Raw genomic sequence first — 26065 nt, 5'->3', positions numbered from 1 at the left:
TTTCATACTCTACTAATATTTTTCCAGAAATCAAAAATAAAATTTGCATGCTTGCCGCCTTTGAACTTTGAACATAAGAATTTAATTCCTAAATTATTTATTTATTTTTTGATCCGCTAAATTATCTACTTATGTCAATAAATTTCGAGCTATGAAGTACAAGAACTCTAAAACTTGTCTCGTGCGAGTTGATATTTTATTATAATTCTTTTTTTCTTTATAAAATAGCTTCCAGACGAAAATCAACTAATCTATGCTCTATTATACTATAGTCGACAGAATTTGGATACCGATTAAAAGCACTTTTTCCCACCAGCTTGATGGTGAAAATTTTCGGCATTGTTTCAGGTTCGAAGGTTTAACAATTTTCCGTTCTAGTAAGTCGAACAATCCTCCACTCTATACAATGTGCCTGAAAAAGTGCAGAATTAATAAGCTACGAAGAAAAACAAGAAATTGTCGAAACAATCCAAGCATTGTATTTGAAATGTTCTTAGTAGTCTAGGCTTGTATGAAATATACGAATGTACCAATGTACTTCTACTTCTTTGTTAGGGTTCTCATCTTTAAGGCCATAAAAGTGACAAATACAACAGAATTCTGAACTATCTTTGTTTCCTACCTTTAACGAAGTATGTTGTATCTCTCCTGAACTGTATCTATTTACACTTCTTACGCTAAAAAGTAACCAAAAATGGAAGTTTTAAATAAGTAAAAATAATAAAGGAGAAAAAGAGAATTTCAAGACGGATGATGGCCACCCGTATGTGATCAGAGGGAGCTCAAGTAGTCTTTAATCAGATTCAAGAAAGGGCTAGCAAAAGAAGCTCCCTCTAGTTGTTGGAACATTATCCCATCCATTCGGGCTTGAATTCCATTCGAAGAAGTCAGGTCTTCTAGCAGTCCTTTCAATGTCCTGTCCACTCCAACCACAGAACTGCCGATGCCACTTAAGATTTCTGGTAGTGACGGGGATGGTTTTGACATCTCGACAAGAGTAACCTGGAAATTTATGGTACAAAGCTTAACGCCACTAAGGAAATTAAATAAACTACTCGGAACAATCAGGCTATACAGATGTTTCAACACAAGATGAACAACTAACAAGAAAAAATCACTACTGACGCATTTAAGAAAAAATCACTACTGACGATGCCACTCAAGAGCTTCTTACCCGCAGATATCACTAAATATAGAATGAAGTTTGAAAAAAGGTGTGATCTGTGGCCGTCCCAAGAAAGATAAGATAACATAAAATAAGACAGTATGAACTTAAAAGTAAACAATAAATGAAGAATACACTAAATGCTACATTTGAAAGCAACAGGTACTCCTGAAGCAGGGAGATAAAATGACGCATTTACCACTCTGCATTTCCAGAGAGTGGGACGTAATGAATCAAAAGAATGACGTTGGATCTAGATATTCTCCAAAAATAGATAAAGGACATTATTGATTGTTTTGAAATACTAAGCTTAAACAAGTTGATAAGTAAGGAGCCAACCTGTCTGTCCTGGGGTATACTAGCCTTTTGTTTTGCTATAGCAACAGCCCGAGAGAGCCCACCGATAGCATCAACCAGACCTCGTGAAGCTGCATCGTTACCTGTCCAAACTCTCCCCTGTGCAACCTCCTCCATCTTGTCTACCTGAAACATAACCGTGAAAGCAACTTTCAAACGAGGCAGTTGAAGAGAGTATAGCCACTTTTAATAAACTAATGAAGTACCGTACAGTCATCGATCTTGAAAATGCTGCTTTGTCTCGAAATTGTTTATAAGAATTCTGCGCAGCCTCGGCAAAGAGTTTTGCTTCATCTGGTCTGCAAGTAGAGTTTGACTAATTTTTGTAAGTAGTCAAACTGCATGGAAAGAGAAGCCTAAAATGGACAATACCAGGGGTCAGGGCATACCCACAGGCAATTGAAATGTAGGATTTGATATAATTTGCACAGATACGGACACGGTACGTTTATTAATACATCCAAATACATACTTATGTGTACATACAATACCTTGGGCTTTTTATTAATACATCCAAATACATACTTATGTGTACATACATACAATACCTTGGGCTTTGGCACAATGGTCTTTCCCCTTGGGTTCGAGTTTTTTTTTGTGTTGTTGATAGACAACAAAATTTTATTAAGAACACTTGACAAAGGGTACATCAAGTGGGGGAAAAGGGGAGGGGAATTCACCCAAGGGTTGGATTAAAAAAAATAAAAAAGATGGGTCAGAGCCCACCAACACCCATAGGGCTAGGCCCCAAAAAAATAAAGACCTAGAAAGCACCAATCAGGTCGTGGGTTTGAGTTGATGGCGCAACGGTCGACCCCTTTGTTGAAATCTAGCATACCAACATACTACCGTGTGGCAAAAAAAGAAGAAGTACATACATAGAGATATGTAACACATTATGAAGTATCATATAACCACAAGTATACAACCCAAATTATATAATACATGATATGATATATAACACATTATGAAGTATCTAGTCAACATGATACGTGAGAATTCCTTAGAAAAATAGGGCATGGGCACGATTAGGAATTCTCCAGACATCTTTACAGATTTTCAAGTGAATTGAAATATGATCAGTCATAGAATTACAATTTTCCAACTTCGAATGTCATAGAGATGTGTCAAATTCCGAAATCATTGAAAATCACATTTTAACAAGTGTCCAATAACTACTAATCAAATACTCATTTCTTAGACACAGTCACCAAAGAAGCGTTGGACACGTTGCAGAAAAAGTATCGCACACATGTTTGAAATAAAATATTTTTATTTACTTATTATGGACACGAAAAAAAGAGTATCTGACATGTGTCCAAGTGTGTGTGAGGAATGTTGGTGTCCGACACGGACACACCACCGTCTTTTAAGCGTCTGTGCTTCTTAGTATTCGACCATTGAAGGTAACTTCTTAGAGGCCACAAACACATTTCTTTACAAAACACAAGTATGTGTATCATTACAGACTCGAAGGGGGTTCTCACCTAAATGGGCGCTGTTCAGCTGCAGTAAGTTCAGCAAATCTTCCCCTTGATATGATTTCCTTATTAAAGCCGATCTTTTCGTATAGTTTACCCAAGTTAAATTTCCCTTCAAGCACAAATACCGAAACATAAAGACATAACCTCGGAAATAGGTTTCCTTCAGGATACCATTTAACATTAGCATCTATGTTTTGCAGTATAAGCATACTAGAAAACTTTAACCCTATAAAAGAAAGACCATTTCTTCTACTAAATTGTGCAAAATCTCAAATTTTCATGATAATTTTCATGATAATGCCACAAATCCTCTCCTTTGCAGCTTCATTTCATTTCCTAGTTTTAAGCAGCTTGCCTATACATTTGAATGTCTACGATTACTGGGCCTACAAAGTATCAGTTTGAACCATTATGTTGAGTAGGCATATAATTCTAAGACAGGTCTTTTCAGTTTCAACAGCCTCTTTAGTTAACCTCATCAACAGGTTAATATATGCTATCAAAAGTGGTTAGATCATATAATGTTTCCACGATAAATGCATAAACATTCTCAGAACTGGCATAACGACACAACTGAACACAACAAAATTGTCAACCTTTCAGAAGATATTCATATCAACCATGATTCGTTGCTCTATTTCGTCTTGATGAATCATTTTTAGTGGTTCTGTGTACTTAAACCTCTAGATTTAAATATTCTGTCACATCAGTTGGTCATAACTAAGTTGGAAAGAAAACTAAAGATGAGCACAACCAGAAAATAAACATCATATAGTGCTAAGTATCTTACATAACTACAATGTTAATCTCTTCATTGAATTTCAAAAACCATAAAACATTAGAAACATAACCGATGAATGGCTAGGTTCACCTGTAACAACTCCTATTGATCCTGTTAAGGTAAGATTCTCTGCAACTATAGCCCCCGTTCCCATTGCCATGTAGTATCCTCCACTAGCCGCCACATCCCCCATTGATGCAATGACAGGTTTTGATGCAGCCAGAAGCTTGATTTCCCTCCACATTCTGTGAACATACACCAAAACTGCTTAACCAACTATGTGAGATCACAAGAATTTCTCATGCCCTTCGACTTTATAGTCTGATATTTCGTGCACTTTACCCTATCTGTAGGAGTAATAGAAATTGGAAATATCAAATCTATTTAGGAGACCCAACATAATTTTGAAATGCAATTACATTTCTTAGAATACACGTGCAATTCTCATCTGCATCACATGATATCTCAATATTATGTGAAGGACCAGCCAACTTGACTAACATTAATATTTTTTGCCCCAAGATTTGGCTAGGCACGGTATGCTGCACGCAAGACCCCAAGTTTCTGTGATATTATCTAGACACAGAGGACACGTATGGAAGTTATGTCCATAATTTTGTCTAATAAAAAGAAAAGCAGTAAAAAACAAGATGCGGCACGTGACATGCCATCATGTAGACCACGTGTCCATACATGCCAGTATGAATACGATGACTAATATGATATGTCCGTATAATATAGCCAATAACAAAAGGCCTTTTTTGGGCTATCTGCACATCACGGAGCCATGCCCTTTGACACCCGAGCAACACTGTGATTACTGTAAGTAGCACCAGCACTCTGGAGTGAATAGTTGCTGCAAGAATTTGGTCAACGTACGGACCCCATCCTCCCTCGAAGGACTTGTAGCCCATAAGAAGAACACTTGGTTTTCTCTATCTATATATATAAGCTCCAGTTTTTGGATTGGATAAGAGCATCAGATTGTATTATATATCAAAGGGAACCACATATCTGGTGCTTGGTTAAGATTATAACAGCCCTGATTAACATCCTTGTTGTAGAAGCTTTGCCCCTTGCTTTACAGAGATTGTTATGAACTGACAAATGACAATATTCTCCCGGAACGCTAGCTAAGCTAATAGTCCAGGTATATAAACCAACAAAGTGTGAGATATATGATACCATGGGGGTGTGGTATTAATAATCCACTGACTCTAATGAGATTACATGTACTATAGGACTACATTCCTTCAATATTACTACCGTCACACAGACGGGCCCTCAGAGGGTATCAGCTCCACCAACTCTGCTACTAGTTACGTGTCAGCTCCATCATCCCTTGACCAAATGTCAGCTCCACCAACTCTGCTACTTCATTCTTTCATGGTCTAGCTTCTAGCACAAAAAGTGGCTCTCCTGCTCAAGCAAGAAATATCCTAAACCCCTTGATCTCTACAACTAGGTAATTTGTCCGAAGCCTTTTCACCAATCTGTTGCATCACTTTTCTGTGTTAGATATGATAAGCTCTAGCATACCCAGGATTTGAATTCGGGAGTGGCTCTATTCGGTGCAGTACACTTTATTGATGCATGTTGCACGTAAAAGTGCGAAGAGAAAGGTTAAGTGTAAAATCATATAATTGGGCTTTATGCCCGGCTTTGTCTTTTGTTAAAAAGAATAGAGTCTGTCCAACTCTCTTGTGGTCATCAAATGAAAGCTATTGAGACAATATTGTCATGATCCGAACAGTTCATTTTCTAAATCGCGACCTCCCTATTATCTCTACAAAATATCAAGTTGGTTGGATACCATAAGTATCTAATCATTTATATTAGTGTAAAAAAAGTTGTTTGAAACTGGGAATGGCACCTACCCCACCCCCCTCCACATGGCATATCAGGATAACAGAATGTTCCTGAAGCTTCTTACCACATCTCCATTCTCCATTCCGTGCCTTTTGCTTAAGTAGGTCCCTCAATTCATTGGTTCCCAACATCAAGATCTGAGCCTTCTCATCCTCTGAAGATTGCAACATAAGGCTTGGACTCTGGTTATGCTACGTGCATTTTTTTTTTTTTTGCTTTTTTCCCCACCTTGTCTTGTTCATTTAGTTACAATTTGTTTAAATAGCTCGAAATGTTATTACTTTTTGGGTGTTCAACCATCCACCTAAATATTTCTGGAAGTACCAGTTGCTAATTTCTCTTTGTTATCCCGTTATTATTGCATCATATTATCAAAACTTTCTGTATGAGAGCAAGTTTATCCCGGGACTCGTTTGTGAATTACCTCCAAGTCCATCAAGCCTTTAGATTTTAATGGCTGCAAATGTTATCACAAGTTGCATTTGAGAGAAGAAGCTATAAATTCTATTGGGAAAAAGAATTATGCCCTAGAGGAGATAGGAGACATTATAAAGACATGCGAAGATGTGGGACAACTCAAAGTTGCATGAAAATCAAGGGGAGATGCAGTCAAAAATACTAGTGCGCACTTAATAACAGGTAAATGGTGAACCTGAGTAGCCATGAACTCATAACGACGAGGATAAGAAGTTCAAGTCAAAGAAATATAATGCAGTTCCTCTGCAATTGTGCACCTAAGAAATTCGTAAAAGATGATGATTTGCGAATTGTCTCTTTGGATCATTAACCATATCACGTCTCGACTAAGTAAATTTGCTTGGTAAAACACTTACAAATCTGAAGCAAGAGCATCACCTCCAGGACTATCAATTCGGATGATAGCAGCCTTGTACAATTTTGACTCTGAAAAATGAAGGTCAACATCAACCGGAGGAGCACCGTTTCAACATAAGACAAGGTAAACTAGACACAAGAGTAATTAACAGCAGGTGGAAAAAAGGAATGCGAAAATATGAATAGGCCAAAAATTTAACTCTAACTTGACAAATAGAACAAAAAGATTTCAATTAAAGCACTTCAAGTAGGCCATAACAATGATAACATGTATAAGCCACTTAACGAGAACGACAAAACATAAAAATGTAAAGCACATGTGTAAACCATGTAAACTTAATCTTCACAAATTGAATGTCTGAACATGCATTTGAGCCTTCTAAACAATAACTTTCATTGCTATTTCAATAATACTTTTATTTATGTCATGCCTGAAATTATAACCAACCAAACCTCCCGAAAAATTCAGGGTTCAGTAGGTTAAGCTAACAGTTTGGTCGTTTTGATTTCGAAAATAATATTTTTCTGTTTTCGATTTGGTCTCGGTTACATGGAAATTACCTGACCCCGACTCCGTTAAGAAATTAAACTTTCCCCCCATAGAGTTTTAATCTCAGCCATCCATCTTTACTCCAATCCAACAGCCTGTACATATCACACTAATATCTAACATTTGGGGCTCAAAAGTTCAACCCCAGACCTCTCTTTCTGAAGAAGAAGAAGAAGAAGAAATTGAAAGAAGTGAGGAAGAAGATGTTAGGTGCAGTTGTTGTTGAAGGTGTTTAGATCTGTCCATTTTTCTTTTGTTTTCGGTAGTGTTGGTGTTTGATTTAGCTGAAGAAATCCAGTCGTTTGATTTGCATTCTTTGTACAGTTGGATGTTGAAGCCCACCTCAACGCCCCAAAATCCCCGACCTGACCAAACCCACTCAGTTGGGAAAGGTATAAAAGTTTTTTCCCCCAAACTGATTGGTTTGGAGCTTCATACCTCAACAACCTAACCTAACCGACCCTGAGCCCATTACGAGACTGTTTTTGTGAGCATTGTGGTGCTTTCAAGTTTCAAGGACCAAGAGGTGCCACAGAACTGGTTTTGCGGCTTCTGCATACTAGTATACTACACTAATCACTTGAGTTGTTCTACTCCAAATAAACTTTTTCTCAGTGAAACTGAGAAACAAACAAAAGACAAAGCCATAAAGATTACTGCTACTTATCACAAAGTTAGCATAGATGAGAACCATATCATCAGTCCAAGTTCTACACCGGGACGTGATTACGTCGTCTAATTGGGAAGATATTTACCTTCATAACCAGAGATGTTGGTCCGAATCCCCCCAACCATAAACTTCTTTACTACAAATGATAATGTATCTTCCTCAAATTTTAGATAGAAATTTTTTGAAGAAGTAGATACAGAACTTCCATGGTTCATCGTAAGACCTACATCTACAACCCAACAAGCCTCTACAATCAAAGGCAATTTGGGATTCAGTGGTGGTAAGATTTCAAAAGAGATTAGTGGGGTGGAAGCGGCACTATATTCCAAAAGGAGGTAGATTAACGTTAATTAAAAATACGCTCTCAAGCTTGCCCACTGATTTTATGTCCTTGTTCGTTATTCCGGCTTCGGTAAAAGACTTGAGAAAATACAAAGAGATTTTCTTTGGGGAGGATTGGGAGAGGAGTTTAAGTATCATTTAGTTGTTTGGGATACAGTTTGTGCGCCAAAGGGAGGATTGGGAGTGAGAAGGTTAAAGCTATTTAATCAAGCTTTGCTGGGTGAAAAGTGGTGGGGATTTGCGTGTGAAAGGGAGAGAGGTGGAGGAAGGTGGCGGTAGCGAAGTATATGTTAAAGCATCCAACTCAAAACCAATTGGCAGTAAGGGAAGAGGCTGCCCAGGCTCATACACTACGTTTGGAGATTATAATTAACCAATGTGGGACAAGCTCTAACACTCTCCCGCACGTGCGACCCTTTACTCGCATGTGGTGAGGTAAACAGACAATTCAAACAATCAACTATCAACGAAAAACAAAGGGGGAACCATCCATCACGACATAAAGTCTTGTCCAAAGCCTCCGAAAACCTAGCTTTGATACCATGTTAAAGCATCCAACTCAAAACCAATTGGCAATGAGTAGAGAGGCCGCCCAGACTCATATACTAGGTTTGGAGGTTATATTTAACCGATGTGGGACAAGAGGTTATAATTAACCGATAAGGGACAAGCTGTAACAGTATGGGTGTGGATAGGGAGAGTGGTCTTCCCTTAATGTGAGTTTGCCGCATGGAGTGGGGCTTTGAAGGGGCATAATGAATGGGCGGGAGGCTTCTATGAGACATACTCATTTGGAGGTGGGCGACCGTAGAAGGGTGAAGTTTTGGAACCACATGTGGTGCGGGGAAGTAAGGTTGAGGGATGATTTCCCGAGTATCTATTGCATGGCTATTGATAAGAATGCATCTGTTTCGGATTATCTTCAATATCATGATGGTGTTATAGTGTGGGATAATGCTTGCATAGGGATGTGCATGATTGGGAGGAGGAGGCATTGTTGGGCTTGCTTTCTAGAGTGTATGGTTTGCATGGAATCTTTCTAAGACAGGTCTTTTCAAGAGAAGTCTTACCATCAAGTTTTATGTGGGGGAGGTAATCCCTCTTTCCCTTGGTGATAAATTTGGAAGACCAAGGCTCCGTTGAAGGTGAGCTTTTTTGGATGGTGTGCGGCACAAGGTAAGTTTGTTACGATTGACAATTTAATTCGAAGGAAGAGGATTATTGTCAACTGGTATTCCATGTGCAAAAAGGATGCGGAAACGGTTGATCATCTTATCATTCATTGTCCGGTGGCGTGGGAGCTTTGGACTTTGGTGCTTTCTTGGTTTGGGTTGACGTGGGCCATCTCGAGGAATGTTATGGAGCTCTTAATTGCATGAAGAGGTGCTAGAGTGGGAAAAAGAAAGAAACGTGTTTGGGCCATGATCCCTCTTTGTCTGATGTGGATAATACGGCATGAGCGAAACTCGAGATGTTTTGAAGGGGTGGCTAATCCTTTATTTAGGATCAAGAGTTTTGTGATTAGCAGCTTGTATAAATGGGACAAGGGGGAATGTAATACTTCCCTTGACTAATTCATAGATTGGTTTCATCTGAACTTTTGGCAAGGTATAGGGCCTTTTTGTAACCCATTGTTTTTGTCTATGGGCGGCATTCCTTTAATGCCTGGTATCTAACAGAATTAATTACTTATGAAAAAAAAATCTTTAGCATTCGCTCTTCCATCAGTTGTTTACATCAATGACACTTGTATTGTATTTTCAATAATACAACTATAGGATTAAATCACATAGAATTGCAACATATTGGTAACTTTAAGTAATTTAGATAAAAACAAACTATATACATATTATATGAGATGTATCTTCAACAATTCCCCTTGCGTTGGAACACGGAAAGCTTAATCGAAACATCCAACTTGAAGTTGAAAGGTGGAATAACTAGAAGGATAACACATCAATTAACAGACTTAAGTCTAAAAAATCTTTGCACAGATTAACAGAATTTTATCTTCAGATGGGAACATGTTACAGTAGCAGAAAACAACTGTTCATTACATACTTCATTGAATCAATATGACTTACGTAGATAAAGCCTACCTCTTATACTACGGATCTTCTCAATAAATTGCTCAGCAACAATGCCAGAACTAGATACACTGAATGAACCCCGTACCCTACTAATGCTTCCTGAGGCTCTGATTATGGCAATTTTGTCTTTGCCACCTGATAAACCAAGGGTCCATTTCCTAACTCTAGAGTATTTCCTGGAGTTATAGGGAAAGAAATTCTTGTAAGCTCAAAGTTGGTAGCTTGCAATGCCAACCACGTTGCATCTATTTAATGACATACCAAAGAAATTTAAGTGCAGCAGTAACATTTAAGTAAGCTCTTTTGCATCACTCATGCTCTGGATTTTAAATGAAGATAGAATGGTATTGAGCAAAGAAATTGAATCAGGTCTTTAGGCATGCCCTCTTCGATGCCTTCCGGCTTTGATTGGGGGGCCTTGTTCCATGGCATAATGTCCCTTGAGTTCCTCAATTTTTTGATGTATCAGGGTGCCGCTGTTTCATTGGTAAAACTTTCTGAGAGCAGCAACTTTTTTTTTTTTTAAAGAAAATTCTATTATCAAAGGTTAGGTCTATCTCTGGTCCTCCCTGCCCATGCCCCCGTCGATTGGGGATTACATGGGCCATATTATTGTTGTAGTAACATACGAGTAAGCACATTAATAGTTGATTCAAAAATCAGAAATACCAAGTATACTTGAGAAAATTCAGACTCTCCAAACAGCTGCAATACTATGTTAAAAAAAAGTACAATTTCCCAAAAACAGTATCCTCACCAGATGGACAGATAAGGGAAGGAGAAAGCACAAAGATTACCTATAATCAACTACTGGAAGTTTTTTGTCCTCCTGAATTCCTAGTCTCTCTTTTAGCTTTGACATAACCTATGTACATAAGACAAAAGCTATCTCAACATCATATTAGTCTCGACAAAGAAGTTAAATTCTTAGGTTTTGATAACACAGTTTCACTGTAAAGGTAAGCGGTAGACAAAATAGTAAGCAAACCTACTCATCTGGTAAACACTGATGGTTCATAAAACCTAAATGTTAGTCACTGACATGCTAAAATATATACTGCTAATACAATCTCAGTTGCACGAAACGAGGGCGGGGAAGCTTAGGATCACAGAAGCTCCTTGTTTGAGAGCACGCTGAGAGGAGCGTTAAGGATCACAATTGTTTTCAGGTCCGGACGCCTTACGGTCCGGACCTCCCATTTCCCGATCGAATTTCGATGATCCGAGCCGCTCAATGTGATCAAAACGTGATTTTAAGGGTACCAGCGAGAAATCAACAAAAAAAATGATCGGGAAGGGCCTGATCCGAACAGTTTTTTGTTGAACGGTTCAGTAAAAAACTGCTCAGATCAAGCCTTTACCGATCATTTTTTTTGCTGATTTCTCATGGGTACCCTTAAAATCACGTTCCGAACACATTGAGCGGCTCGGATCATCGCAAATCGATTGGGAATGAGAAATCCGGACCATAAGAAAATCCGGGCGACTGGACCATAAGAATATTGTTGATACAAGACAATATTATTATTTGTAGTCCGCGTCAACCACAAACATTGTTTTAACAAATATAAATCAATCTTATGTTTATACTAAGTACTAGAGAAAATATGTGTTACGTATTTTACTTGAGCAAGTATTGTTGTGCATTACTAATGCTCTGGATTTTGATTGAATGGAACAAGGAATCGTCTCTCTAGGCCAGTAGGCCTGTCGTGGCTTTCGGCCATGGTTTGGGGCATGGTTCCACAACATTAACATCCTTTGATTTCCTCAACTTTTGGAGGTACCGGGGCTGCTATTTAAGTGGTAAACTTTTTAAGAGCACCCACTTTGTGTATTTTTTTCCGAAAGTTAGGACTGTCTTCGGTCCTCCCTCCCTCGCCCATACCCCCATTGACTAGGGATTATATGGGTACTATTATAGTTGTTGTTACCATTACTTCATCATATATACTCTTGCTTGATATCTCTGCCAAGAGTTACTATCTACGCGATTTTTTTTCATAACCATCATTTCCAAGGATTCCTTCCATGGATCGAAAATTAAAAACCTTGCAGAACAAATAGCATTTGGATTGACTTTCCACTAGGGACAAACATTAACATCCCAAACTAGAATAGTGGACCAACAATTAGGGACAGGGGGAGTATATTTTTTGAATCATCGAAACATATAAAAGAAATTTTGTCTAGCCAGAGCTTCACTTTCTCTAGATTTTTTTTAAAAGTATATTGGAAAAACCTTTGGGATCCGTAAAACCATAGTCTTGAAAACATATTACACCATGTTTTGGAACGTGCTTTTCAAAATGTAAATTGCTAAGGTATTACCATTTTCTAGTAAAGAACTGTCTCACTCATGAGATGCCTAAATTCATTAGTGACAGAAAGTAAACCATTTCCCAATCAAAAATTCTATGCCCCAATATTGAAACTTATTCTGTACCTCATCGTCATACATTATATTTGTAATCCAGCCATCTTCTTTCAGCTTTTCTACTTGATAAACTCCTTCATTTATGAAATTTTCAATATTCTCTCTTTCCTTTCCTGAATAAAAATTTTGAACCCCATCATTAAGTATAGCCCATGAGGATCAAGCCAAAGCACAAGAAAGCAGACGAACTGACCTGTGGCATGAGAAACTTTATCCAGCCAATTACCATAAATATTATCAAGCAATGAAGTCAGCATCTCACAGTTCTCTTCAGACATGTTCTTGCGTATTAGTTGATCACCAGCACTTTTATATTTCCCAATTCTTTCCACCTGTGGTTCAACTCCAACATTCTCAAGGACACCTGTGAAAACAATTTTTGATGTCACTCTGTAATTAAACATTAACAATGAGCCATAGGTGAAGCAAAGTAAAGCTCCATTTTGCAAGTAGAGGAAAATTTATTTGTCACCGCATAACTTCTCCCAAGTGCTAGCTATAAAGATGTAGCGACAAGTCTTCTTGTAGATCGGTCAATGCGGTAATTAGGAGGAGTATACGTCACAAAACGGGCACATTGGGGAGTCGTCAAACTATACGTATTCGATTATACAGTTATATAAGTAAATCACATATAATTGCGTCCCAATTACAAAATCATGGAATACCTTAACCGATCAAGAATCTAGACAGACTCAAGAAGTAGTTCAAAAGTAGTGTGTGGATGCAACTAGGAGATGCCACTCATGATATTGTTCCCTTCATAATGTGGTTCCTGTAAGCTTCACAAGCCATATCAGGGTTTTCTTATGAAATAGCCAGATATGGTTGGTTTATGCAACTAAGATCAGCCATTATATATGTCCCACATTTCATCCACACTCATACTAGCAACATAAGTTGCTTAAAGCAACCCATAAGATGTACATGTTATCTATCCCAAGAGGCATGTCATAAAATAAAACCTGTGTATTAGTCGAGATTGTTCAAGGTATAAATAATAAAGTTACCACTCTCTCTAACAGCTTAAACTTTTAGATGAGTTGGTGGTTAACAATCTAATATGGTATCAGAGCAAGCAATAGATCCTGTGTTCGAATCTCACTGCCTACCTAATGTTAAAATATTCACACGTGTTTAGCACGCTTATGGAGGAGAGCCTAGCTACACGTGAGGGGGCATGTTAAAGGTATAAATAATAAAGTTACCACTGTCTCTTAAGCTTTTAGTTGAGTCGGTGGTCATCAATCTAATAGAGATAATCTTCACTCTATGATTGAGTCACAAGACTCACAACAATACATAACATAGATACAAATATACAATAACAGACACTAGATTCTATGTCCTAAGAAAATCAAGAAATAGAAGTCAATTGGTAGATTGAGGGCCAAATATATTTGTCAAATGCGCTTGAGAGTTGAACACTTCGACCAGTTAAAGAAATTTACCTCCAAGGAATGACGCTTGAACGGCCAACCCATTCAAAGCAAAATAAGCACTTGGAGGGAAGTATAGCTCTTCACAAGCACATGCAAGGTAATACTCCTTCTCTCCACAGACAGGAACATAACCCACAATGAATTTTCCTGCAAATCATGTAAAGCAATAAAGTCAGGGATCCAGATCCAGAACATATTTGAGGAGAAAACGCTCAGATCACAAGACACTGATGCCATATTTCGCTGAGAAAATCAACACAGCAAGCCTGAAAAGCTCGGACACAGACAACGACGTTTACACTCATATGGATGCACCTGCATGTACGTAGTGGGAAAAAAAAGTGTTGAATTTGCAAAATGTTCATGCTACACAGTCTTGCATAGAACTCAACCCAAAAGCTAGCTCTTGAAGTGAGGGTGCCCTCATGCTTATATACTTTACATTAACTCGGTAACCAAGTGACGTGGGATTTCGCTTCACACCCTTCGTCACGCATAGCATGCTCACTCGGCAACACCTGCCACTTGCAGGGTAGAGACACGCACCATACCCATCCTTGTACCTAACTCTGATACGAGGTTACACGTCTTGGGTAGAACTCAAACCCTCACGCTTATATACTTCACATTAACTTGGTACCCAAGTGGTGCAATTTCGCTTCATAAGTTCCCAATTATGTCACATACATTGCACAATGTGGAAGAAACAGCTTGACAAACTCATATAAACGGCTGGGTTTCTGAATGCTAAATGTTTTATTGAATGCTGGTGGCCATGTGCTTAAGCAAAATAACCTGAACGGTTCAGGTTGCATTTATTGTATTACAAAGTGGGTCAACCATGGCATAGGCTCCAGTTCAGATACTCCCTTTAAGATGCATCAATTTATACCCTGATGCATCAGAAGTGTTTGCTCTTCCTGGGCAAAAGTAGTCGTTCAGAACACCAAATCCAAAATTCGTGCAATCTGAGGTAGACAAGCGGTGCTATGGCATGCTTGCCAATAATTGTGGCAGAAATGCATGTGATGTGGCTATAAATGGCAAAACCCATCTGTTACACATGACTGTGTTCAAAGTGACTACTTACTAGAGTCTCGTCACTCATGCATGCAGAGCTACTGGGATTTCTCAACTTCTGTCAATCTACAAGGACAAAAAGCCCAAAGAAGGACTAGAGGTTAAGCTCAGGGGAAAATAATGTCAATACCTGATTTCTTAAAATCCAATATATGCCTCCGTATTTCTTCGACTTTACCCCACCCACAATTCAAGGGTTCAATGTGGAGATAGACACCAGCAATACGAGGATCATATGCTGCTTTGATGAAATTTTCACAAATTTGAGGTAGAGATAATCCAGAAGAGAAACGACTCTTTAGCTGATCAGATACCTGAAATATTTAAAAATAGAAGAGGAAGACATAGAATGAGTAACCAATACAGTGCCAACAAAGCATCAACATCAAGAAAATGATACGCAACGAAAATATGGAGGGAAGAAACAACACACAGCGCCTGATAATACTAAGAAGAAGAACATAGCAATTTGGATCATTAAGAAGGGTTCGAATCTCAAATGGATCAAAGCTCTCATGGACTTATCAAGAACTGAAAGGATCAGCTGATCATTCAACATGATGAATACACAAAATTGAGCAATGACACTTTCAAGTGATACCTGGGGCAGCATAGTAAGAGACTAACAGGCCATTTCAATCATTACCTACGTCGATGACTCAAGACGCAGTTGTAAATTCTCATTTCTTTTTTTGAATAGCCAAATTAATAGCAAGTGTTAGAGGATTGAAACTGAATACAAGTAATTTTAGCTTGAGCACCTACTTCTCTAAGTTCTCTTAGGATGACGTCAGTGACGTGTCAACAACATTCATTACATGATGGATTACCACAATAATGCAGTGTATAAATAATAGGAATGCAAATGAAAGAAACAAAACATGTTCTAGCCTTATTTGAGCTGACTTCCCTGCCATTTTCTGTTCCTAAGGCATTGGGGTTTCAGTTAAGATTTATATTCCCAGCAGTATAGTAAAAACCAGGCCCTAATATTTTTTCCTTTTCTTCTACCTAGTTTCTGTTCTATGTTGTTTTTGTTGTTTTGGTCTACGTAAAAGCCCATTACTTAAGGGTATGCCCCTTGTGTTCTGATCAAAGCCTTGTGGTTTTGTTCATTACCAGAAAACATATAGATCACGCCCAAAGTCAGGCACTCCCAAATCCAGTAATAGGTCACTATCAAAAATGAAATTACAGCAAACCGAATAAACCACACAAAACGCATATCAATGCACATTTTTATAAGAACAGATAAACACATTACTCAACAATGTAACTAACAAGTGAACCACTAGCGTAAAATCATATCCATTAAATCAAATGGTCCTACTTAATATCAACCCTTCGGTACAACTCAACCTTGAAAACCAGCTTGCAAGAAGAACGTGCCCAAGAGCTGTAAGGAGATCCTTTGCCAGTGAATATTGCTTCCAAGGATCGGGAAATTAGCTAATGTGGGATATTAGGATCGTAACATACCACCATGGTCCGCAGGTGCTGGCCACTGCAGTCCACTCTATCAACATTGACCCGATGGTCGATCTTTCTCAGTTTCTCTCTCAGGGCTCTACTTACCTATCAGTATCCAACACCTTAAGTATTTTAATCCAGCATGTATGCCGCGCCTTCGTGGCTCAAATGGCAACATGGTGATTAGCTGTGATACCAAAAATACAAGCCCTTGGTCGGAACTTCTCCTTGAAAACCGGCTTGCAGAGCAGAGAATGTCCAAGAACTTACATACACAAGGCCAATCTCATACTTAGCCCACACAAGCACTAGAGCCTATATATAAAAGGCCAACCCCATACTTAGCTGAAGTGAGACATTAGGATTGTAACACCAAGGGCAGCTCTACTAGTCTAGTAGTTGAGAGGGTTCTCTTGAACCCCCTGGATTCAAAAACACGCACTAATTCTTGTAAGTTTTATAAACAATTTCACATGTAAATTAGTTTTTTTTTTCAGTAGTCAGCCAAAGATCATTTGTATGGTGCCACCGCCAGCAAAAGTTAAGCTAAATTTGCGATTGCGAGTAATCTAAACCATATAGCTCAACAAAAACAAAAAGAATTCAATCCAATAAGTTATACAGCCTAATGTATATGCAAAGTTAAAGCTTATCAGAAAAAGATAACGTATATCACCAAGTTTCTTTTTTGTCAACTGATAGGAGAGATCATTTACATCTTGTATGAACCACAAAGTACAACTTTAATCTCCTGAACTACTAGTGAGATGCAAGAGTCCTCACCAACTGAGCTAGCCCCAGTTGGTTAATCGTATATCACCAAGGTTGAGTATATTTTTTTGTTTAGAGTTGTGCGTTCTTGCACCTCTAGATATTTTTGTCGACGCTGAACCAACACTATTAGACTCAAATGACAAAAAGTCTCTATCACCTTCCAAAATGTAAATACAGTGAGGTACTAAAACTCACCTGGCCGCGCAATTGCATGGTCAAAACACTGCCCTTGCGAACGCGCCGCCACGGAAACTCAATCAGCATCCGGAGCTTCACCACAAACTTCTTCCACGCGCCGAACTCCTCGAACACAAACTCGCCACTCGGATACTCCTCATTGGGTTTAACCACGCTTCCGTTATCTCCCCCGGACTCGTCGGAATCGGCAGGGTCTTTTTCCTTCTCGGCCGACGATTCATCCTTTTGCGTCTCAGAAGACAAATCGAAGGCTCGAATCGAGAGGTTCCGGTGGCGGCAGGAATCGGGGAGGGGGTGGAGGGAGAGAGGTCGGTGTGGGTTTGAGAGGGGAGAGGAGAGAGAGAATCGGGAGGGGAGAGAGGGAGTGAGGAGGGGAACGAAGGGGAGAGGTTTGCAGAGAGTGTGATGAGTGGATAAGGTTCGACAGGGGATGGAGGTGAGGTGAGAAGTGGGGAAGAACTTCGACATTCTCCTCTCTCTTCTCTCTCTCTCTCTCTAGACTGAAGAGGGAGATGGGAGCGTGGAGAAGAAGGCAGCGTAGGATTGCGATGACGGGGTGAACCGAAGTCCACAAAGTTGGGGTCTGGTTATGGAGCGTCCAACGTCTATATATAACTTGATAATTAAGGCTGCGTTTGGGAGTTTGGGAAGGGAGGCCAACGAAAAAATAGAGAGGATGCAAATTTGACAACTCGAGTTTTACGCTTGTTTAATAAACACTTTAAGCTCAACACTAAAAAACTTTACTGATTAATTTTTTAAACAGTAAAGAAAATTTTATTAATCAGAGGTTAAAAAAATAGAAAGTACAAAGCATCGTAATCTGCTCAACTCGGTAAGGGCTCAAGCTCAAATTTTCGGCTCGTTTAGTGAACAAACCAAGCTTAAACACTATAAAGCTCAACTCGTTTTCATCCATGGAGTTCGTAAAGAGGAAAGTTTATCTTCTTTCTTTTGGTTGGTTTTACAGGGCGGAAAAATGTGTTGCAGAATTTTAAGGGGAAAAAAGGACTTACAGTGTGATTTTTGAGAATAAAGAGGTATGGAATATGGTTCGAGTGAAATACGGGGGTGCTACTGAAATATTGGCTTCAATAGATCTCGCAACTTGAACCTGCGATCTAAGACTCGCGCCTTTTAAACGCGAGAACGCGAGTTTGATGCATTAAACGAGATGCTCTTTGATTCAATGTAGTCTAACCCACAATTGTAAACGTAAAAGCTTAATTTTACTTCCCAATGAGATATGGTTTCATATCCGATTGGTATTATTTTAGCTATGAGTAGTTTTCTCGAAGATTTATACAAAATGAACGATTTTGATCCATGAAATTAATCTAATACAAGTCCATATTTGATCATTACTGTTTAATGCTTTTTATGCACGAGGCTTTTTTTGATTTGATTTGATTCAATGTAACCTCACTCATAATTATAAACACAAAAGATTTATTTTGCTTCCCGATGAGATATCGATTCAAATCCTATTAGTATGATTTTTACTATGGTTAACTATCTTAACGATTTCTAAAATATGAACGGTTTAGATTTATAAAGTAAACATTGTATAAAAGCATATTTGATCACTAATTAGGATTGATGGTGGTACGAGTGTTAAACAGACATCACATGTTGAAATTGCGAAGTAGGAATTCAATGAAACTCGCGCTTTGGGAACGGGGCTTTAATTTGGCATATCAAAAAGCCTCTCTTTTGTCGAACTTTCCGAATAAAAAAACATCACACTCTACACTCCGCGGCGAAGGGAAACTCCATGGCAATGTGCTTCTTCAAAACCCATGGGTAATCTCACTTTTTTTTCTTTGTTTTCCGATTTTGCGCGTTTCAGGATTTATAGATTAGGTGAATTTCCCAAGTGGGTTCTCGTTTTGTTGGCATTCCAAAAGCACATTTTGAGCAATTCAATTATAACTTTTCATTGGGTATTCAGATTGCATGCGCATGTGTTATTCCTTAGATTCAGCATGTGGTTTGTCATTGCAGCAGATGACATGCCGGCCCGTATTGGCTTTTTGGGTCTTGGAATTACGGGTTCACCAATGGCTCAAAATCTTATAGAAGCTGGGTAGGATCAGATTTTATGATAACCAGGTGTCCGGACCCCCTACGCGCACCTCGACTGCACCTCGACTAATCCTGGGGACCATGAATCTGCTACCCACTAGCGGGGGGCCCCACTTAAGCCCAGAGCAAATGCTCCGTATGGACTGGCTTTGTAGGAGTTTATGTCACCTGAGAGGTTTCGAACCCATGACCTTAGGAGGGAGCAAACTTAAGTCTCAGGCCTTAACCACCTGGCCAACCCCTTAAGATTGACTATGATCATGTTTCTTTACTTCATTTGAGCCAATATAATGTTACTGACTTCAATTTTAATGGCAAAGTCCAAAGTTGCTGTACTTTGATAATTATACTTTAGAATTATCTGACCCGGTTTAAGCTTTGTACGGTTGAAATGATGTGCACTTTCTTCAGCAGTAATTATACTATGAATATGCTTTGGAATGATATTTACTTATTGCAAAGCACTAATTAAGAATATTAGTTAAAATAGAATTATCCGCTGCCACCAAAGAAAACCCTATTCTTTTTTATTTTTCCGGAGAAATTGAAAGACAAGTCCCCTGGTGTTCTAGATAAACGATGGGCAACTACATTTCCTTGTGCTATAATCAATAAGTATGCTAGAGGTTTATTACTGATTCACATGTTTGTACGAGTGCAACTGTGGTCCCCTTATCTGGTCTTTGTAGGATGATGTATTTGGTTAGAGTCTTTGTTGCATAATCCAATGTCAACTCCTGCTTATCCTTTTACTATTCCCCCAACTGTCAATATATTTAGTTTAAAGATGGTTAATCGGAGAAAACTAGAGTATTTTCTAAAGATTGCTGATCAGTTGTTTCATGTGCCCATTGTGTGAGCAATGTATAACCGGATCAATAGCGCTGGAATCTTCCTCAACCCCTTCCCAATAATCCTTATACTTAGGTTTTCCCTCCTGTCGAACCCTTATTCTGTGATTGTTTTCAATGCATTTATGAGGTAATTGTTGCAGAAATCGTTGATTGATTGTATCCAGGTATAAATTATCTCCCAAAGAAGTAACTGAATCCTTTGATGTCACATTTTTCATGCTTGCTAATCCTGAAAGTGCTATGCATATATTTTGTTTTGTTTCATTTTCTTGTGTGCTATGTCAGTTTTTTGCTAGTTATAATGGATTTTTGTGATTTCTCAGTTGGATGTTGCCTGATGAGAGCAAGGAGCTGTGAAATGAATGAGTCCAGGAAAAGGGTATTATTTCATTGGTCTTTCTTTACGCAAAGCATTATGAAAATGAGCTATCAGTCCACTGTCAGGAAAAGAGTCAATGTGCGGTGAATCGGAGATGTTTGTGAGAGCATGAGGGAGGATCATAAAGCTCTATTGGGTTTTCGGGATTAGAATTGTGTCCAAGCCTAGGGTAGATCTTGGTTCCACTTTGGATTTCTCATGTTGGAAAGGTGTTTTATTCCATCGTATTCTTGATCGACTTAGAAGCCGTTTGGCTAGTTGGAAGTTATCTTTTTTATCGTTTCTAGGGAGATTTGATTTTAGTCAATCTCTTTCAGCCATTCCCACTTATTGTTCTCAGTCTTTGGGGTTCCGAAGTATTTTGTGCGAGAGGTTCAAAGTATTTTCGTAAGGTTCTTATGGGGTAAGAGTGAAGGCAACGGTGTTTGCTGGAAGAAATGGAAGGATTTGTGTAAGCCAAGGGATTAGGTGGTCTTGGGCTAAGAGATGAGTTGTTTTAACCGGGCTTTGCTGGCCAAACAAGATTGGAGGTTGCTTAATAAGTGGTAACTGGTAACCCAGAGGCTTTAATCGTGAAAGCTTTATTTGGTGGATATTGTTGGAGGTAGGAATTTATGTAGTTCGGAGCTTCCTCTGGTTGCTCTTGGGACTGGAAGAGTATCCTTTGGGGTCATGATCTGCTTCTTAGGGGTGTTGGATGGAGGGTAAGAGATGGCTGCAAGATTATTGTTTTTGGGCATAAGTGGATTCCTTGTTCATCTAATCCTTATTTGATTGTGGCTCCAAGTGGGATTAACGACTTCCAGGTGAGAGAGCTTATTGTTGGGAGTAGTTGAGGTGGCACAAACATTTGATTGTGGTTCTGTTTCCGCCGGAGGTGGTTTCTCAAATTTTAGCTATTCATGTGGCAAGGGTGCAGTTTGATAATGTTATGTATTGGACTGTTTCTAATGATGGGGATTTCTAGGTTAAATCGACACACTTTTTAGCTGTCATGGCTTGTGGGTTGTCATTTCAGGTGGGGATGGTTTTGGTCTATCAAAGAAAGTTTGGGGGCTTAATCTCCTGTCAAAGTTTGCTCTGTTTTTTATGGAAGGTGCTTCACCATATTTTGCCTGTCAAAGATATTATTGTTCGAAGGAGTTTACAAGTTGATTCTAGCTGCCCGGAGTGCAGGACTGCTTCAGAAACTATAGAGTATATGTTTTTTTATTGCAAGGTGGCTCTGAGACTGTGGAGAGACTCAAATCTGGGTTGGATTTCTCGATTTGGAGTCCTATGTCTTTTTCTGATTGGTTTTCTTACTGTATTAAAGAAGATTTGGATATTTGAACTATTTGGGAGGCTACGGGCATTTTGTGGGTTATTTGGTGCAAAAGCGGAATAGACTTTCATTTCAAGGGATTCATCGTTCCCTCCAAGAGAGTTTGCAGGAGAATCGTCAGCTTTGGGGCTGCTAAAGGAGGCTCAGCAGGATTCCTAAGGGCTTTCCATGTTTTTGCGAAGTGTAACCGAGCTGTGTTCTCAAATATAGGGGGAGGAGTGAGTGCTGTAACTCCTAGGATTGCTGTGGATGGGGCTTGGTGTGCAAATACTTGGATAGGGGCAGCTGCTTGGCGGGCACTCTCTCAAAATGGCTTCATTCGGGATAAAGGTGTCTCTGTTGGCTTTGCTTCTTTAGCTACTATGGTCGAAGCAATGACGATCTTAAGGGCTTTGCAATGGGCTGAAAGGATGGGGGGAAATTCTCATGGATTGTTTAATATGGTGCATGGCCTGGCAGGGTGTCAGTGTCTGGATGCTTCTGTTAAGCCTACTTTGTTAGATGTTATAGGTTTAGCTCTTGATTTCCGATTATTGCACTTTTGAAAGTTCCTAAGCAAGTTGTAAAAGCAGCACATAGTTTGGTTAAGTCGCATGACTATCAAGAGCCTTCAATTGCATTCTGGAAACAAGGGGTCTTTCTTTTGGTAGTCAAAGGTTGTTTGAGTTATGACTGTAAGAAAGGTTCTTTAACAGATGAGGATGTCACGGCAGGTAAATTTCGGTACGTAGAACTTATTCACGATAAGGACCTGCTACCGTTTTATTATAATCAAGCATATTTATTGAAATGTTGGTTGCCAAATATCACTTCCCATCACCGACTAAATCTGTTTACAAAAGTTATTTTTTGGCAACAAAGATTTATGTTAGTTGGGATAATGTGACACCACCCCCGTTCAAACTATAACACACATGAAACAAGGCCAAAGACTCTGTTCAAGCCCCTATAATTTGCATTCTTAACTAGTTTTGTTGTTCTTACTTTTCTGCTTCTAAGTTTCGGGTTTATGGAAGTTTCTATGTCCTTACTCCATTTGTATTCTTAATTTGTTCGGTTTAGAGTCATTACATTGCACAAGTTGTGGTACGAACAAACTTTTAAAAAAGAGAATTGGACAAACTTTTTGTTTATGTAAAGCTTCTATAAAACAAAATGTTAAAATTTAACGAACACGCCATGTGGTGACCCATGTGTATCTTGGTGTGTTCCCAGTGTTTTGCATGCCCCCGATGTGTTTTGGAAATACCTAGGTGTTTCAGTGGTTCATAACTCACCACACTTTTGTTCCATTTTCTCTTACCGATACAATCCCCGTTCTAGCTAACATAACTCAAAACACGGCCTTAAGGCTTCTCTAGCCTTCCTACTATGTCCTACAAGAGCAAGAAACCCCTTGGCTTCTTGTGCCACTTGGATATTGTGAATCTATGGCATCAATAACAGTAGATCGTGTGGTCAGGAACTCTTGGTGATGATCATGCCATTAAGAGTTATCATTATTTTTTAATATGAGTGAGGGTAGGGGAATGGATTTTATGCCTCTCCTAAATGCGAGATTATTGATGAGACTACACTTTAGTAACTGGTCAACCTTCCTTTCCAAGTCAAGCTTTTTTGCTGCGAAAGTAAAAACCATTCAAATGCAAGCCCGTAGCTGGGGGTTGGCCGAAATGCCCTCTGATGTCTAAGTTAGCGATCCGAGCAATGAGCTTCAATTGAGCAAGACCCAGCCGAGCTAAAAAAAACTAAGAAAAGGGCGACCATGGTTATGGGTCATCATTACTATCTTTTGGAGATCTTTTTGTGTAATTTTTTTATACTCAAGTTTCGCTGTTTCGGTCTCAAGTTTTGGTCTGCGATAAATCAGATATAGTATCACTTATACTCTGCTTTCTTGCCCAAAAGTCAAGTTCCTTCTCCACCAAGGGCTCTATCGTTTTACCCATCGTCGGTCACACTTTGTGCCGATCGCTCATTTTCTTCAAACATCCCTTATGCCAAGCGTAGTCCTACATGGGCGCGCTATGTGCCCAGAACCCATGTATTCGGACACTCTAGCTGCCGAACTGTTTAGATCAGTCATTTACTATAAGACGCCATGTGTCTTGTGCATTTAGTTGCTTTGTCATTTTTGTCTTAATTAGCTGGCTCCATGGTCTTAATTATCAAAACCATAATTTCACATCCCACAACAGGTATATTATGTTGCTATCTTGGTGGCATGAGTGGTTATAGTGGCCGATTGAAACAAGAATGTGAGGTTGAACACATCAGCAAATGGAGGAAAGCAACTGAGAGTAACCAATCACAGTTCTCAAATGGATACCCTCCCTAGGTGGAAAGTGCAAGATAGGGCCAAAGAATCTGCCACAAATAGCCAAAGCCACAAGATCCAATGGAGCTCGAATACTTTTCATGTTAGATAAGAAGGTACCACAAAACTTTAGATTCATCATGTTGTACTTCACTCCTTCATGTGGTTGAGCTTGGGTTCAACTTTGTGCTCATTTTTCCCGGTGGAAAAGTGAAAAGTGCAATTGTCTTTCTGAAAGCACACCACTGACATAAAGGTACATGGGAGGTTTCCATAAATTTTAGCCATATGTTGAACTAAAGTACTACGGATGAAAGCTTTTGGATAGCTTAATGTATATCGCTAAACGCATTTCCTTACAGCTTAACTAGCTTTTTTGGCATAAGTATTGATTTAACTCGTTATGTGAGGCTCTGAGCTTTAGTTTTTGATAGATCTTAGGTTCAAGTCTTTTTATTGGGATTAGTTCCATTTGCATTCATCTATCTTACTTTGCATTCTAATTCCAGAGTATATATGTTTGTATCTCCCCATGCAGAATGGGTTGTACTTCAGGGAGGGCGCATGAATAGCTTTTGAGAAATTTGCTTCCTAAGTGTAGTTCCTGATAAACTGGAATTGTGAAATTTGCTTCGTAAGTGTATGTCCAACTAAATGTGTCGGACACAGATCCATACCCTTATTCAAGTGTCTAGTGTCTGACACGGTTTATTTTATACATTTCGCAATATCCATGTAACATAGGTGGAGAATAACTGATGTCATTGCAGAATTGGATACTTGAAATTAGTGGATGCAATGACCAGGTAGCGGTAGGACACCAGAAAAAGAGAAAAGTGCAGACAATTATATACTATTTTGATGACTGAGCCTAAACTTCCTGTGTGTGCGCGCGTGCACACGCACACGCGCGCACTTAGTTGATATGCACATCTTTGTCTTTGATGTTTATAGGAAGTGGGGAAGCCGCGGAAAGCAACCAATGGCGTTACAGAATTGGATACCTAAAAGGAGTAAAAGAGACCAGATGGCACTTTAGTTGATATGCACATCTTTGTCTTTGATGTTTATAGGAAGTGGGGAAGCCGTGGAAAGCAACCAATGGCGTTGCAGAATTGGATTCCTAAAGAGTAAAGGGAGTAAAATAAATGACCAGGTGGCACAACAAAAAAGATGAAAAGCACAACAAACCAAATACTCCTATTAGGATTGGGGAATCCAAATTACCTCCAAACCCTAGCCAATCACTTCTTTTCTATTGCTTAACTACTCTACCCACCACTCATCTTATTTGGCATTCCCTATACTCCAATCTACAATTCATACAAGCCCTCTTTCCCCTCTCTACTTTTGTCTTCCCTTCGTATACAGTAGCATTATTACAAGGACCTCAAGAAATGGTGAGATAGGGTTGTTGGTGCAGACTTAATTGTTTGCCGGTACTTGGATCGGCCCAGACACCTGAGACTTGAGTTATCAAAAAAGTCTTGATCAAGTTGCGAAGTATTAATCGAGTTGTGGCTCGACGTTGGCAGATTGACTCATGAGGCCTAGACTAACTGC

General features: G+C 39.2%; 1 protein-coding gene, 1 long non-coding RNA gene and 1 other non-coding gene across 4 annotated transcripts; 2 read left to right on the top strand and 1 right to left on the bottom strand.

Moving 5' to 3' along the window:
* Positions 1-456: 456 nt before the first annotated feature.
* Positions 457-18123, bottom strand: LOC131311610 (serine protease SPPA, chloroplastic). The gene is made up of 13 exons (XM_058339111.1): positions 17541-18123; positions 15232-15415; positions 14031-14168; positions 12773-12943; positions 12589-12692; positions 10940-11007; positions 10152-10318; positions 6490-6559; positions 3878-4032; positions 3010-3115; positions 1734-1821; positions 1505-1648; positions 457-1002 (listed from the first exon to the last, which is right to left on the bottom strand). Exons 1-13 carry the CDS (start codon positions 18009-18011, stop codon positions 772-774), a joined length of 2097 nt encoding a protein of 698 aa, XP_058195094.1. The 5' UTR covers positions 18012-18123; the 3' UTR covers positions 457-771.
* On the top strand, positions 10471-10578 carry LOC131312187 (small nucleolar RNA snoR100). The gene has a single exon (XR_009195764.1). It is a non-coding gene; the product is annotated as a small nucleolar RNA snoR100 (small nucleolar RNA).
* Positions 18124-19285: 1162 nt separating the features above from the next.
* On the top strand, positions 19286-26058 carry LOC131311615 (uncharacterized). 2 transcript variants are annotated; one of them, XR_009195517.1, is made up of 4 exons: positions 19286-19346; positions 20806-22898; positions 24384-24758; positions 25457-26058. It is a non-coding gene; the product is annotated as an uncharacterized LOC131311615 (long non-coding RNA). The 2 variants fall into 2 exon arrangements; XR_009195516.1 differs by lacking the exon at positions 25457-26058 and having other exon boundaries at positions 24384-24892.
* Positions 26059-26065: the final 7 nt, after the last annotated feature.

The sequence above is a fragment of the Rhododendron vialii genome, chromosome 12a, assembly GCF_030253575.1.
Source record: "Rhododendron vialii isolate Sample 1 chromosome 12a, ASM3025357v1".
NCBI classification, from domain to species: domain Eukaryota; kingdom Viridiplantae; phylum Streptophyta; class Magnoliopsida; order Ericales; family Ericaceae; genus Rhododendron; species Rhododendron vialii.
The sequence above is the reverse complement of the archived record's forward strand: the minus strand, read 5'-3'. Positions and strand labels throughout refer to the sequence as shown.

Bases quoted from the DNA above. Each gene is read 5' to 3' on its own strand.
- LOC131311610 (XM_058339111.1), bottom strand. From the start codon at position 18,011: ATGTCGAAGTTCTTCCCCACTTCTCACCTCACCTCCATCCCCTGTCGA. The intron at 14,169-15,231 runs GTATTGACATTA...CATGATTTGCAG, and splicing joins ATTGGATTTTAAGAAATCAG to GAAAATTCATTGTGGGTTAT. The intron at 11,008-12,588 runs GTACAGAATAAG...TTATGTACATAG, and splicing joins ATATAATGTATGACGATGAG to GTTATGTCAAAGCTAAAAGA.